The 15,985-nt window shown below is 41.0% G+C and overlaps 1 protein-coding gene across 50 annotated transcripts in view; it reads right to left on the reverse strand.

Moving 5' to 3' along the window:
- PBRM1 (polybromo 1) overlaps nt 1-15,985 on the reverse strand; it is a 139,352-nt gene that overhangs the window by 113,720 nt on the left and 9,647 nt on the right. For all 50 annotated transcript variants that reach the window (XM_057301822.2, XM_057301797.2, XM_057301818.2 and 47 more), the window contains 2 exons: nt 9,106-9,253; nt 2,735-2,878 (listed from right to left, as the gene is read on the reverse strand). In XM_057301822.2, coding sequence (XP_057157805.1) covers nt 2,735-2,878; nt 9,106-9,253 — 292 coding nt within the window. The remainder of the gene's footprint in view (nt 1-2,734; nt 2,879-9,105; nt 9,254-15,985) is intronic.

A 15,985-nucleotide genomic window follows, 5' to 3' on the forward strand; every position in this document is an offset into this window, starting at 1 on the left:
TTTTATTTAGTATAGTCTCAATTTTAAGGTGCAACACTTTTTTTTCTCCCCACTCTGTTGCCCAGGTTGGAGTGAAGTGGTGTGACCATGGCTCACTGCAGCCTCTAACTCCAGGGCTCAAGCAATCCTCCCACATCAGTTTTTCAAGTAGCTGGGACCACAGATGTGTACCACCATGCTTGGCTAATTTTTTTACTTTTTGTAGACATGGGCGTCTCACTACATTGCCCAGGCTGGTCTCAAACACTTGGGCTCAAGTGATCCTCCAGTCTCAGCTTCCTAAAGTTGTTGGGATTGCAGGCGTGAGCCACCGCACCAGACCCAAGAAAATCATCCTTGATTTAAAAATTAGAAACCTGAAAATTTCTTCTCCCTCCATGAGAATCATTGAGTTATAAAGAGTCTTGGGGTCTGGCATGGTGGCTCATGCCTGTAATCCCAAGCACTTTGGGAAGGTGAAGTGGGAGGATCACCTGAGGTCAAGAGTTCGAGACCAGTCTGGCCAACATGGTGAAACCTCACCTATACTAAAAATACAAAAATTAGCTGGTGTGGTGACAGGCATCTGCAATCGCAGCTACTCAGGAGGCTGAGGCAGAAGAATCGTTTGAACCCAAGAGGTGGAGGTTGCAGTGAGCTGTGATCGTGCCATTGCATTCCAGCCTGGGCCAAAGAGCAAGACACTGTCTCAAAAAAACAAAATTTGAAAGAGGCTTGGGAGGTATAAATGTGAATGTACAAGACCCTCCCAATTTCTCATCAATTATGCGTTACAGAAGTATGGGCAAGTCCTAAATACACGCATTTTAATCTTTTGACTAGAGCCCTGAAGGCCTACACTAAGGGTGGGGCCTCTGCAAGCAGTGTTCTACCGAAGAAAGCATGGGCTGCTTCTCCTGTATTCATATCAGAGAGTAAAATTCCAGGAAATTCCTATTTTTAGCCTTCTATTTAGTTCCAATCACTTAACTACTTAAAGAAATTGACAAGCTGCTGAGGAACTATATACATATATTTACATATCATATATAAAATATAAAATTTTATACATATAAAATATAGTATATACGAACTACATGTATATGTGTGTATATATATTTTGTGTATATCTATCTATCTATCTATCTACCTATATTTTTTTTAGACAGAGTCTCATTCTAAGACCCAGGCTAGAGTACAGTGGCATGATCTCAGCTCATTGCAAACTCTGCCTCCCGGGTTCAAGCGATTCTCCTGCCTCAGCCTCCCGAGTAGCAGGGATTACAGGTGCCCACCATCATGCCCAGCTAATTTTTGTATTTTTAGTAGAAATGGGGTTTCACCATGTTGGCCAGGCTGGTCTCAAACTCCTGACCTCAGGTGATCTGCCTGCCTTGGCCTCCCAAAGTGCTGGGATTACAGGGGTGAGCCATAGCACCTGACTAGGAACTGTATTTTGAGACTCTAAGAAGTAATTGTATTTTTGAGAAATTTACCCATCACTGCTTCTCTGTATTCCAGCAAAAGGCCTATGTAGATAAGTTACAGAAGGGGAATATTCTGCAATGTGCTTCTCACAATTTAGCTGTAGAAAAGAGTTGTGATCCCCTCTACTATTCTTTTTTCTCTTTTCAAACATGTCTTTTTATTTTCTGTCTTTCATTTTTTTTTGAGATGGAGTCTCATTCTGTCGCCCAGTCTGGAGTACAGTGGCGCCATCTCGGCTCACTGCACCCTCCACCTTCTGGGTTCAAGCGATTATCCTGCCTCAGCCTCCAGAGTAGCTGGGATTACAGGCATGTGCCACCTGCCTAGCTAATTTTTGTATTTTTGGTAGAGACGGGGTTTTACCATGTTGGCCAGGCTGTTCTTGAACTCCTAACCTCAAATGATCCTCCCGCCTTGGCCTCCCAAAGTGCTGGGATTACAGGTGTGAGCCACCTCGCCTGGCCATGAAGCATGTGTCTTTATTTAGTACATATTTATCAGCACCTACATGTCAGGTATAGTGTAGATATGAGGAATAAATGAACAAAAAGATACCTGCTTAGGAGCTATCACTCTACTTGGGGAAAGAGAGAAAAACATGTAAACTAGTATGTTATTTCACATATAGTGACATTATAAAAACTGAAGACAACCCTGTGATGACAGGGTGGGGTAGGGGCTGAAAAGGAGGAAGGCAGAGCAAACAATGGAGATAGGGTGGTCAGGAAAGTCCTGTCTCAGTAGACACCATTTTAGATGGTGTTAGAACAATAAAAAAGAGCCAGTCACGGGAAAAGTCAAAGGAAGCACTTTCTATGCAGAAGAACAACTGCAAAATTCCAGAGGCAGAAACACACCTGGGAGGTTCTAGGAACAGTAACTATTCTAACCTACAGAAATATTCCTCACTAAGGTGATTCCAACTTCTAATCACAACACTGCCTTTCCTTACATGATGTCTCAATGTAGCAATACTGGACTAATCCTTGATAATATCAAGATTCTCTTTAAAACTGAGCAGGAAATATGCATTAATGTAAGTACAATTCATGAAAATTACCACACATGGCACACGTTGTCCAGGATGTCCTAGGATCCCTTAAAAATGGAGTGGGGCTCTCTGGCTGAATGTCCTTTTATCCTCCCAGTTACCAATACAATTGCACAGGAATTCTAGTTGCCCACAACAGCCCAGAGGGAATCACAAGCAGGGGCCCTCTCTGCCTTCCAAGAGCCCATCCATCACAAGTTCCAGCTACACACTTACTCCTTCAGTCACTGTGCCCTGATTGTCTTGCCCATCTTCATCATCATCTTCGTCATCTGCTTCTCCTTTCTGAACAAACTCATTTCTTGTTCGAAGGTACAAATCCCAGAGTTTGCAAGCGGCTTTATATTCAGGAGAATCTGGCTGTATGTTAGCAAAGAGAAAAAAAAAACACTTTAGTAATGTATTGGAAATTAGTTGCTACTTTTAAAGCACCTGTTTCAGCAAAGACCAAAAATTCTGTTACAAATTTTAACATCCTCATGATTAAAACATATATGGGTCCAAATCCCGCTTCCAAAAAATTAAGTGTATGTTTTAAAGACATTCTGAAATCAAATTATTTAGGTCTTATCTCATTACAGAAAGACTTGAGGCAGAAGACAAATGATTTGCTAAATTAAAAGTAATTATGACCGGGCGCGGTGGCTCATGCCTGTAATCCCAGCACTTTGGGAGGCCAAGGCAGGTGGATCATGAGGTCAAGAGATCGAGACCATCCTGGCCAACATGGTGAAACCCCGTCTCTACTAAAAATACAAAAATTAGCTGGGCGTGGTGGTACGCACCTGTGGTCCCAGCTACTTGGGAGGCTGAGGCAGGAGAATCACTTGAACCAGAGAGGCAGAGGTTGCAGTGAGCTGAGATTGCGCCACTGCACTCCAGCCTGGTGACAGAGCAAGACTCTGTCTTAAAAAAAAAAAAAAAAACACCAAAAAACCCAAAAAAACTAATTATTACTAATACACTAAGAAAGACAACTTAAAGGATAAGATTTGATTTAAAGGATAGAAGCTAATGACGGTTCTGATGTTATTAATACTTGTGGTTTGAAATTCTTTAATGCCTTGTTTCAAAATGTCTGCTCATGAAGTATAGTGGGCATAATAAACTCTTGACTGAAATCTTCTAGTAAAAACAACGTTGGATGCAATGTTCAAAAAATAAAATAAAACTTTAAAAATGCATACATGGGATGCCAATAGGAAGTAAGGATGTTCACAAAATTAAAGGAGTAAAAGCAGGAAACCAGATGAAAACCCACAACACTTAAGTCAAATGTTCACTTTGAGGGCATTTATTTATGATAAAACCAAGCTTTCATTTCCAAGGCTTCTCTGGGCAGCGAGGAGGGAAGACAAAGGTCAGGGTCTACCAGAAGCTGGGAATCCAAAGGCCACGGCTGCACCATTAGTGGGAACTCAAATCAGTTTCTGTACTGCCAGGGAGCAAGGACGGCTGCCCATCTCAACCTCTACCTATCTAAATTCATGCCTATCTCAAACCATGGCACTGAGAGGAGAGGAGAGGCATGAAACGAATCTCTGAGAACTCTTCATCGTAAAGTTAGCCTTAACAAAGACAGGCCAGTCATCCTGGACAAGAAACAAATCATTTCTGGATGAAACCAACTTCAATTTAATGCTCCAATGATCTCTACAGATAAAGTTCCAAGAAATATTGAGTCCATAGTAAAAAAATCATGAGGCACATAAGAATCAAAGAATCACGAGAAAGCTAGCAAAAATGACAGTGACAACAAATATATGTATTAGATATTGGAATTCAAATAATTAGATTATCAGAATAATCTACCATAGAATAAAAAACAGGTGTGTTAAAAATGTTTAAAAGTTGGGCATGGTGGCCAGGCGTGGTGGCTCACGCCTGTAATCCCAGCACTTTGGGAGGCTGAAGCAGGGGGATCATGGGGTCAGAAGATTAAGACCATCCTGGCTAACACAGTGAAACCTCATCTCTACTGAAAATACAAAAAAATTAGCTGGGTGTGGTGGTGGGTGCCTGTAGTCCCAGCTACTTGGGAGGCTGAGGCAGGAGAATAGCGTGAACCGGGGAGGCGGAGCTTGCAGTAAGCCGAGATAGTGCCACTGAACTCCAGCCTGGGTGACAAAGCCAGACTCCGTCTCAAAAAAAAAAAAAAAAAAAAAAGTTGGGCACGGTGGCGCACACCTGTAGTCCTAGCTACTTAGGTGGCTGAGGCAGGAGGATAACTTAAGCCCAGGAGTTTAAGGCTGCAGTGAGCTACAACTGTGCCTGTGAATAGCCAGTGCACTCCAGCCTGGGTGACAGAGCAAGACTTTCTCTCTTTAAAAAAATAAATAAATAAATAAAAAGTTTAAAGAAACAATGAGTTTGAAAACAATGAACAAAGTCCTACAGACTCTAAAAAAGACGCTACTTCCTATATGTAGAAAAATTAAAATGCAAATACTAAATTTATATTTAACTAATTTAAGAGATTTCACCAAGAAAATTGAAAGAACTGAAAAAAAAAGATTATCTAAAAAGCAACACAGACGCTGGGCGCGGTGGCTCACGCCTGTAATCCCAGCACTTTGGGAGGCTGAGGCGAGTGGATCACCTGAGGTCGGGAGTTCAAGTCCAACCTGGCCAACGTGGTGAAACCCTGTCTCTACTAAAATACAAAAATTAGCCGGGCGTGGTGGCAGGCGCCTGTAATCCCAGCTACTCAGGGGCTGAGGCAGGAGAATCGCTTCAACCCAGGAGGCAGAGGAAGTAGTGAGCCAAGATCACACCACTGCACTCCAGCCTGGGCATCAGAGCCAGACTCCATCACAAAAAAAAAAAGAAAAAAAAAGGAAACACAGACACAAAAGCAGGAAATATGAAACGTTAAGAGAAATGGAGACCTGTGGGAATTCTAATATGACACCCAATCAGAGTTACTACAAGAACAGGGCAAAGGCAAAATGCAAAGACATGGCTAAAAACTTTCCAAAGATGATGAGAAACACCAATCTAAGATTTATGAAGCATTACTACTCGCAAATTCTATAAAGATATCCACATCTAAATATATCACAATGAAACTACAAAATACAAAAGAGAAAAGGATACTAAAGACAGCCAGAAAAGACAGATAACCTTTAAAGGAACTACAATCATACTGGCGGATGACTTCTCAATAGCAAAATGGAATGAAGAATAAAGAAAGTAGTAATAATGAATGGTACTGACTCCACAAATCAATATTATTATTATTATTGTTTTTAAAGACAGGATCTCACTGTTGCCCAGGCTGAAGTGCAGTGGCATGATCATAGCACATTACGGCCTTGAACTCTTGGGCTCAAATGATCCTTCCACCTCAGCCCCTCAAGTAGCTGGGACTACTGGTGCACGCCACCATGCTCAGCCAATTAAAACAATTTTTTTTTTTTTTGTAGAGGTGGGGTCTTAGTACACTGCCTAGGCTGGTTTCACACTCTTGGCTTCAAGCAATCCTCCTGCCTCAACCTCCCAAAGCGCTGGGATTATAGGCATGAGCCATCATGCCTGGCTGGATAGTATTTTATGGCAGGGGTCCCCAACCCCCAGCCCACGAACAACTACCAGTCCATGGCCTGTTTGGAACCAGGCCGCACAGCAGGAGGTGAGCAGCAGGCAAGACAGCATTATCGCCTGAGCTCCTCCTGTCACATCAGCAGTGGCATTAGATTCTCATAGGAGTGTGAACCCTATTGTGAACTGAGCATGCAAGAGATCTAGGCTGTGAGCTCCTTATAAGAATCTAATGCCTGATGACATGAGAAGGAAGAGTTTCATCCTGACCCTGCCCCCTACATCCACTGCTGTCCATGGAAGAATTGTCTTCCACAAAACTGGTCCCTGGTGCCAAAAAGCTTGGGGACCACTGTTCTATCAGATTCAAAAATTGCCACAAAAGAACTAAAGTACACAGCACCAGCATTATAAATATGGAAAAGAGTGATCAGAGTTGAATTATTCTAAAGTCTTCGTATTGTTTGGAGGATTAAGATCCTGATTAGCTTCTGGCTTTGAATAAGTTAATTATGCATATTAAAACTTCTTAGATAAGAACTAAAAGATTATCTATAGATGTTACAATTTCCAAATTTTAGAGGTAATAAGAGGAAAAAAGTTTTGAAAAAAATGAAATCAAAAGAAGGCATAGAGAAAAAAATAACAAAATGCACTGAAGAGTGAAATAAACTGAGCAAGGTGGTGTGTACCTGCAGTCCTAGCTACCTGGTAGGCTGAGGTGGGATGACTGCTTAAGTCCAGGAGTTTGATTCTGGCCTCGGCAACTTAGTGAGACCTCATCTCTTAAAAATAAGGCCAGGCATGGTGGCTCACGCCTGTAATCCTAGCACTTTTGGGAGGCCGAGGCAGGCAGATCACCTGAGGTCAGGAGTTCAGGACCAGCCTGGCCAACATGGCAAAACCACGTAAAAATACAAAAATTAGCCAGGCATGATGGTGGGTGCCTATAATCCCAGCTACTCGGGAGGCTGAGGCAGGAGAATGGCGTGAACCTGGAAGGCAGAGCTTGCAGTGAGCCGAGATCGCGCCACTGCACTCCAGCCTGGGCAACAGAGCGAGACTCCATATCAAAAAAAAAAAAAAGAAATGGCAAAGGGTCAAGTATAATTAACCTACTTTCTAACCAGAAAAAGAAGTATAAAGCAAGCTGGGCATGGTGGTTCATGCCTGTAATCCCAGCACTTGGGAGACCGAGGCGGGTCAATCGCTTGAGCCCAGGAGTTCAAGACTAGCCTGGGCAACACGGCGAAATCCCGTCTCTATCAAAAATACAAAAAATTAGCCATGTGTGATGGTGCGCACCTGTAGTCCCAGCTAATCAGGAGGCTAAGGTGGGAAGATTGCTTGAGCCCAGGAGACAAGGGCTGTAGTGAGCCAAGATCACACCACTGCACTCCAGCCTGGGCAACAAAGGAGATCGTGTCTCAAAAAAAAAAAAAAAAAAAAAAAATTATAAAGCCAAAGTAATTAAGATAGAAATAGAACGGCCTAGTAACAGATAAACTGGCCTGTGGAACAGAATAAAAGGACAGAAACAGATCCACGAATACATGGAAATGATGACAGCAACGATTGCGAACAAATGCAGAGAGAATAGTGTTGGTTATACCTGTGGGAAAAAAATTGATTCCTACCTTATAAAAGACAAAAATCAATCCCAGCTGCATTTATTCCTACCTTATAAAAGACAAAAATCAATCCCAGCTGCATTAAAGGCTTATATGAAAGACAAAACTATAAAACTTTAAGAAAAGCATACTAATAGAAGAATATCTTGGGCAAGAGGAATCTCTGAAACAAGATACAAATAAACCCAATTTAAAGATTGATAAATTTGATTAAACTAAAATAAAACATTTCTGTTCATCAAAAAATACCATGAAAGGTGAAAAGATATGCACACAGTGGGAGAAGACATTTGAAACACACAAAATCAAATAAAAAAAATAAAAAAACTGAAACACATATAATCAAAAAAGGTTTACTATCCACAATAATTAAAAAATTTCTATGGCCAGGCATGGTCGCTCACGCCTGTTGTCCCAGCACTTTGGGAGGCCAAGGTGGGTGGATCACTTGAGGTCAGGAGTTCAAGACTAGCCTGGCCAACATGGTGAAACCCCATCTCTACTAAAAATACAAAAATTAGCCGGGCATGGTGGTGGGCACCTGTAATCCCAGCTACTCAGGAGGCTGAAGCAGGAGAATCACTTGAACCTGGGAAGAAGAGGTTGCAGTGAGCTGAGATCGTGCCACTGCACTCTAGCCTGGGCAATAGACTTTGCCTCAAAAAAAAAAAAAAAAAAAAAAAAAAAAATTTCTAAAGCCAGGAGTGGTGGCTCATGTCTGTAGTCCCAGCTACTCACGAGGCTGAGGCAGGAGGATCACTTGAGGCCAGGAGTTTGAGACCAGCCTGAGTAACATAGGGAGACTCTGTCTCTAAAAAGAAAAAGAAAAAAAAATTCCAGAAATATGAAAATGACTAACAAACCAAGAGAAAAATGGGCAAAAGATTTGAGCAGACAGAGAAATAAGAATAGTTCATAATCACATGAATGTGGGTTGGGCACAGTGGCTCACGCCCATAATCCCTGCACTTTGGGAGGCCAAGGCAGGCAGATTGCTTGAGCCCAGGAGTTCAAGACCAGCCTGGGCAACATGGTGAAACCCTGGTCTCTACAAAACATGCAAAAATTAGCTGGGCATGGTGGCACGTGCCTATAGTGCCAGCTACTCAGAAGGGTGAGGTGGGAGGATTGCTTGAACCTGGGAGGCGGAGGCTGCCATGAGCCAAGATCTCACCACTGCACTCCAGCCCGTGTAACAGAGCAAGACCCTGTCTCAAAAGATAATAAATTAAAATACGTAAATAAATAAGAAATAAAAATCATATGAATGTCCAGTCTCTTTACGAATAAGACAAATGCGAACTCAAGCCACAAAAAGAAACTACTACTCACCTGCCAGGTTTATAAATATTAAGAAGCCAATTATCAAATTGGTATCTTCCAATTGGTATCTTTCCAAATTTCATAATTTCTTACCTTATAATAGGCCTTTGCATTGTTAAAAAGAAGCTGGAAGTCAGCAGTCAGCAAATTAACATCATCATACTCTTCCATTTTTAGTTTCTGTTGGATTTTCATCAAGTCAATGGGCTGAGAAACCACTTCATAATAGTCTGGTTGATTTCTGTTATAATTTAAATTTTTTTAAAGGAGATTAATCTGAAGCTTACAAAAAGTTTTATTTCAAAACTATTTATGGTAATGTTCAACATTCCAAGTGACAGAGCATATTAGAATCTTTCATGGACTTTGAAGCTTACTTAAAAAAAAAAAAAAAAAGAAAAAAATCTGCAAAAAAAGAAAAAGAAAAGCAAGATGCACACTCATTCCCTTTTCAAAACATACGTTAATGATATAAAAACCTAAATTAACACCTGTGATGGTCTTTTATATGCTAAATGTTTAATGTTTAGGGCACCAACGCTAAACCCATGTCAATGGTATCCTTTATAAATGAAGATGACTTACCTTTCATAGTGCTCAAAAGTGTGAAAACAGAGATACGTCTCAATACTCTTTATAAACTTACAAAACAGATTCTTTCTTCAGTAAGTGACCACATAAATTTTTTCTGCCAAGTACTATCAAATGCCTATCATAAATGCTGCTACAATACCAATTACTAAAATTACAAGGGAGGAAGATGAGCCCTTGGCTTATGTAGCTTAACAAAGATGAATGGACATCAGATACATCTAAACACAACCAAACTCTTCGAAAAAAAAACCATGGGACTAAGAAATACAAAATTTGGCTTAGTGGTTATACCTTGCAGGAGAGGGGTAGTGAGGAACACACAAGAAACTTTGTAGGTAATTATAATGACAAAATTTCTTAAAATAATTAAGTAATTTCCTTCTTTAATTCCTTAAGTAATTTTAATGACAATTTCTTAAGTTCCCAAAATAACTTCTTGGGTTTAGGGTTCATGGATGTTTAGTATTTTTTCTGGCTTTCTTCAAATGAAGTTCCAGGAGACAAGTAAACCTACTGAAAAATGACTATTTTCTCAATTCTCCCACAGGGGTAGGTATTCAGCCCCATTCTAGATGTGTAAGAGATAAGTTATTACAAATAACATCATGGCGATTAAGGCTTAAATCTCTCTTGGAACCTTAGCTGACAGGTTACAGCCATTCTTTTATTACGTATAATATATTTAAATTATTTTTAAATTTGTATTCTGACATAAAAGTTGCAAAAATAGTACTTTTTTTCTGAACCATTTGAATAAGCTCTGACATGATGCCCCATTACGCCTGATAATTTAGTGTTTGTTTCTCACAAATAAGGACCACAACTCAACCATCAAAACCAGGAAGTGAATGTTAATACAGTACAGTTGACCACTGAACTGTGCAGGTCCACTTATATGGGAACTCTTTTCAACCAAAAAAAATCAGAGTATTGAGAAATCAGAGAAAAAGCAGAAAGAATACTGATGTTGTCAGTGGTATCAAGGAACCTTCTCACAGTACACATTAGGGCTTTGATAACTTAATATCCAAGATGGTCCTCTCCATCTGGGCCTACTGGACCCACAGTCCAGTGCTCCTTGCTGAGGCAGGACCCCAGCAGTGTCTCAAGCTAAGGGGACTATCTGTAGACAATTGAGAATTCAATGAGAACATGTGCCTAGAAAGGACACTATCCCCCAGAATCACTGCTACAAGGTTCCTCACAAACATTTTTAGAATTACCACAAAGACAAAAGAAAAATCAGGATCCCAACCTCTCACTCTATGTCATATGGTCAAAACAGGGTCCCCCCATTTCAAAATGAAATACTTCTAATTTCTAACAGTACTGATTTTTTCTGAAATCAAACATACAGAAAACCATCAAAAGTAAGAATCATCCTTATAATCCAGAATAAATAGCACCATTTGCATTTTTATAGACATTCTTCCAGACTTCTCTATAGGCACATGTACACACAAACCAAATTTAACATAAACAGGATTATATTGTATGTTCTTTCAAAACAACTTTTCTCTTTCAACAATAGATGAGGGCAGTCTGGCATATGGCTGCAAAATAACCAAAATGCAAAGTTTTAATCAGAATAATGAGAAACACTAGCCCTGGTGTGCAGACAGCCTGCCGGCTACTCCCTACCCCATTTTCCCTTCTTCCCAGGATGACAGCATTCTAAGCTGCTGCATGGCTACTAAAGACTATATTCTCAGCCAGCATGGTGTTGCATGCCTGTAGTCCCAGCTACTTGGGAGGTTGAGGGAGGACTGCTTGAGCCCAGGAGGTCAAGGCTGTAGTGTGCAAAGATGGTGCTGGTGAGTAGCCTGCATTCCAGCCTATGTGACATGGTAAAACCTCGTCTCTAAGGAAAACAAAACAAAACAAAACCTTAAAGACCATATTTATTCTCCAGCCTCACTGCAGCTAGATTCTAGCCAATACGAGAGCTGAAGTGTGTCATATCCAAGTCATGTCCTTAACATTCATTCTTTTTCCATACTGGCTGGAAGGCAGTTGTGGTAGTGAGTCATCTCAGACCATGCAGGCAAGGGTGATACCACAAAGACCGCAGAATAGAGTTGGCTAATACTTGTACCTTGACAACTTCACAGAACAGGACTTTTACACAAGAGAAATAAATTTCTCTTTTGTTTCAGCCATTGTTGATTTGGATGTCCTAGCACAAAGCAGACTAATACAGTAACTGAAACAAAGTATCAAAAAGATATTCACAAATTGTGTAGCTCTGAGCAATACTAATTCTCATAAATACTTGAGAAAAAAACATACATTCCACAGAGGAGCATCAGAAAAAAGGCACCATTATCTTCGAGGTTGTAACGTGACAGTGGTCCAGCATCCAAGGTGTGTATCCTCTGCCCCTCAGCACTCGCCTGCCAGCAAAAAGGAGGCAGCAGAAGGACGGTATCTTCTATAAAAGTTGTTTTGTATACTTCAGTATGATGCTGCTATCTATACCACGTAATGGTTAAGAGCACAGGCTTTGGAGTCAGAACGACTTTAGTCTGAACACCAGTTATCTTTTAGTAGTTACAAGAACTTGTGCAAGTTCTCACCTATAAACTGTGATAACTCAGAATTTTAAATAAGATATGATTGGGAAAATGCTTGGTATTGTGTCCAGAATGTGGCAAACAATAAATACATGCTTTTACTACTTTATGCTAATTAAGTGACAACTTTCAGAAGACTATTATTGATAAACCAACTCAAATATGGAGACAGTTACCTCATTTTAAAAACAATGCTTCCTTTTTGGCCATGGCTAATTTGCTAATTTACAGGGCTCTCCTAATTCAGGATGATGACACTGCATTCTCAGTGGCTTGCTCGTTGAGGTGAGAAATTTGCCTCCAGTTCAACTTAGAGCTTGGTAGCTACCCACTGTAGCATCAACAATCATGAATGAATCTAAATCTTTAGTTAACTCACAGCTTTCTACAGCTGCTGTAACAAATTACCACAAACTTCAGGGCTTAAAACAAAACCCATTTATTATATTAGTTCTAGAGGTCAGAAGTCCAAAATGGGTCTCACTGGTCTAAAATCAAGGTATTAGCAGGGCTGCATGCCCTCTGGATGTTCTAGTACGGAGCATCTAGCGAAAAAGGTTTCCTTGCCTTTTTCAGCTTCTAGAGCTCACCTGCATCCCTTGGCTTGTAGTCTCCTTCCTCCATCTTCAAAGCCAGCACTATAGCATCTTCAAATCTCTGACTGAACTTGTCTCCCTCTTCCCCATTTAAGGACCCTTGTGATTACACTGGACCCACATGGATAATCCAGGATAACCGCTCCAATTCAAGATCAGCTGATTAGCAAACTTAATTCCCTTCTGCCATGTAACACAATATATTCACAGGTTTCAGGGATTAGAATGTGGAAATATTTGGGCACCAGTTTTCTGACTAACACACTCATATACGTTTTCAGAACAAATAACTTCAATTCCCAGAGGTTTTTTTTTGGCTTTTTTTTTTTTTTTGAGTCAGAGTTTCACTCTTGTTGCCCAGGCTGGAGTGCAACAGCGTTATCTCCACACACTGCAACCTCTGCCTCCTGGGTTCAAGTGATTCTCCTGCCTCAGCCTCCGGAGTAGCTGAGATTATAGGTGCACACCACCATGCCCGGCTAATTTTGTATTTTTAGTAGAGATGGGCTTTCTCCATGTTGGTCAGGCTGGTCTCAAACTCCTGCACTCAGGTGATCCACCTGTCTCCGCCTCCCAAAGTGTTGGGATTACAGGCATGAGCCACCACGCCTGGCCAATTGCCAGAGTTTTGAAGAGAATAGTGATTATATTTTGACAGCAAGAGAGGAAAGATGTTCTAGTTAGGGGAACATACCTTCCATAGGAAGTTGTGTGCAAGATGCCTCTCTGTGTAATTTAAAAAACTGATCCCTTTTAACTATCACTGTGACAACTTCAATACAGTCTTAAGAGCTATTAATTTTTTTTATTAATTTTTAATTTTTTTGAGACGGAGTTTTGCTCTTATTGTCCAGGCTGGAGTGCAATGGTGCAATCTCAGCTCACTGCAACCTCCGCCTCCCGGGTTCAAGCAATTCTCCCACCTCAGCCTCCCAAGTGGCTGGGATTACAGGCACCCACCACCACGCCTGGCTAATTTTTGCATTTTTAGTAGAGACAGGGTTTCACCATGTTGGCCAGGCTGGTCTTGAACTCCTGACCTCAAGTGATCCACCCGCCTCAGCCTCCCAAAGTGATGGGATTACAGGCATGAGCCACCGCGCCCAGCCATAAGAACTATTAATTTTTACACTGCCTATGTGAACCAGGTGTTAAAAAACAAAATGAAACAAAAAAATTAAATAATTTAAAAAACATGCTTCACTCTCGGCCAGGTGCAGTGGCTCATGCCTGTAATCCCAGTACTTTGGGAGGCTGAGGCGGGTGGATCACCTGAGGTCAGGAGTTCGAGACCTGCCTGGCCAATATGGCAAAACTCCGTCTCTACTAAAAGTACAAAAAAAATTAGCCAGGCATAGTGGTGTATGCCTGTAATCCCAGCTACTCTGGAGGCTGAGGCAGGACAATTGCTTGAACCCAGGAGGTGGAAGTTGCAGTGAGCCAAGACTGTGCCACTGCACTCCAGCCTGGGCAACAGAGCGGGACTCCATCTCAAAAAAAAAAAAAAAAAAAAAAAAAAGCTTCTTTCTCAAGGAATTAGAGAAAAGAAGAGCAAACTAAACCCAAAGCTAGCAGTAGATAATAAATAGAAAGGAGGGCCAGTGCAGTAGTTCATGCCTGTAATCCCAGCACTTTGGGAGGATGAGGTGGACAGATCACTTGAGGTCAAGAGTTTAAGACCAGCCTGGGCAACAAAGTGAAACCCTATCTCTACTAAAAATACAAAAATTAGCCAGGCATGGTGGCACACGCCTGTAATCCCAGCTACTTGGGAGGCTGAAGCATAAGAATCACTTGAACCTGGAAGGCAGAGGCTGCAATAAGCCATGATCACGCCACTGCACTCCAGCCTGGGCAACAGAGCAAGACACTGTCTCAAAAAAATATATATATATAGATATAGATATAGAATGCAGATAAACGAAATTAGAGAATAGAAAAACAATTTTAAAAATTAAACAGTTGGTTTTTTTAAAAGATCAACAAAATTGGTAAACACTTAGCTAGATTAACTAAGAAAGAAAGAGCTGAGCACGGTGGCTCACGCCTGTAATGCCAGCACTTTGGAAGGCCAAGGTAGGCGGATCACCTAAGGTCGGGAGTTTGAGACCAGCCTGACCAACATAGAGAAACCCTGTCTCTACTAAAAATAAAAAATTAGCTGGGCGTGGTGGCGCATGCCTGTAATCCCAGCTACTCGGGAGGCTGGGGCAGGAGAATCACTTGAACCTGGGAAACGGAGGTTGTGGTGAGCCACAATTGAGATCGCACCACTGCACTCCAGCCTGATGCGAAACTCCATCTCAAAAAAAAAAAAAAAAAAAAAAAGAGAGAGAGAGGCTGGGTGTGGTGGCTCACACTTGTGATCCTAGCACTTCGGGAGGCCAAGGCAGGAGGATCACTTGAGCCCAGGAGTTTGAGACCAGCCTGGGCAACACAGGGAAACCCTGTCTCTACCAAAAAAAAAAAAAAATATATATATATATATATACACACACACACACACACACACACATATATCTCCTTACCTAACATTACATACATTATTTTTTAATATGTATGTAGCGTTAGGTAAGAATCCAGCATATTTTTACATATATAAATAAAAAATACGTTATATATACAATATATATATTTTATGTGTTTACTATATACATATACACGTATATATAACATATATATTAGCCAGGTATGGTAGCATCAGGTGAGAGGACTGCTTGAGTCCGGGAGGTTGAGTCTGCACTGAACTGTGATTGCCACTGCACTCCAGCCTGGGTGCCAAAGCCAGATCCTGTCTCAAAAAAAGACAGAGAGGAGGAGGGAGGGAGGGAAGAAGTAAGGGAGAAAAGAGATGCAAATAACTAAAATCATAAAGAGGAGACATTACAACCAATGCCACAAAAATAAAAAGGATTATGAGAGTTCTAGGAAAGCATGTATGCCAACAAATTAGATAAACTAGAAGAAATGGATAATTTCCTAGAAACACACAACCTACTAAAGACATACAAAGCCTGAGTAAACCTGTAACTAGTAAGGAGACTGAATCAGTAATAAAAAATCTCCCACAAAGAAAATCCCTAGACTGATAGCTTCACTGATGAATTCTAACCAGACATTTCAAGAACTAACACCAAGCCTTATGAAACTTTTCCAAAAAATTGAAGAGGCGAGGTCACGTCCTAACTTATTCTATGAAGCTAGCATTAC

The sequence above is a fragment of the Pan paniscus genome, chromosome 2 (assembly GCF_029289425.2).
Source record: "Pan paniscus chromosome 2, NHGRI_mPanPan1-v2.0_pri, whole genome shotgun sequence".
Classification (NCBI taxonomy): domain Eukaryota; kingdom Metazoa; phylum Chordata; class Mammalia; order Primates; family Hominidae; genus Pan; species Pan paniscus.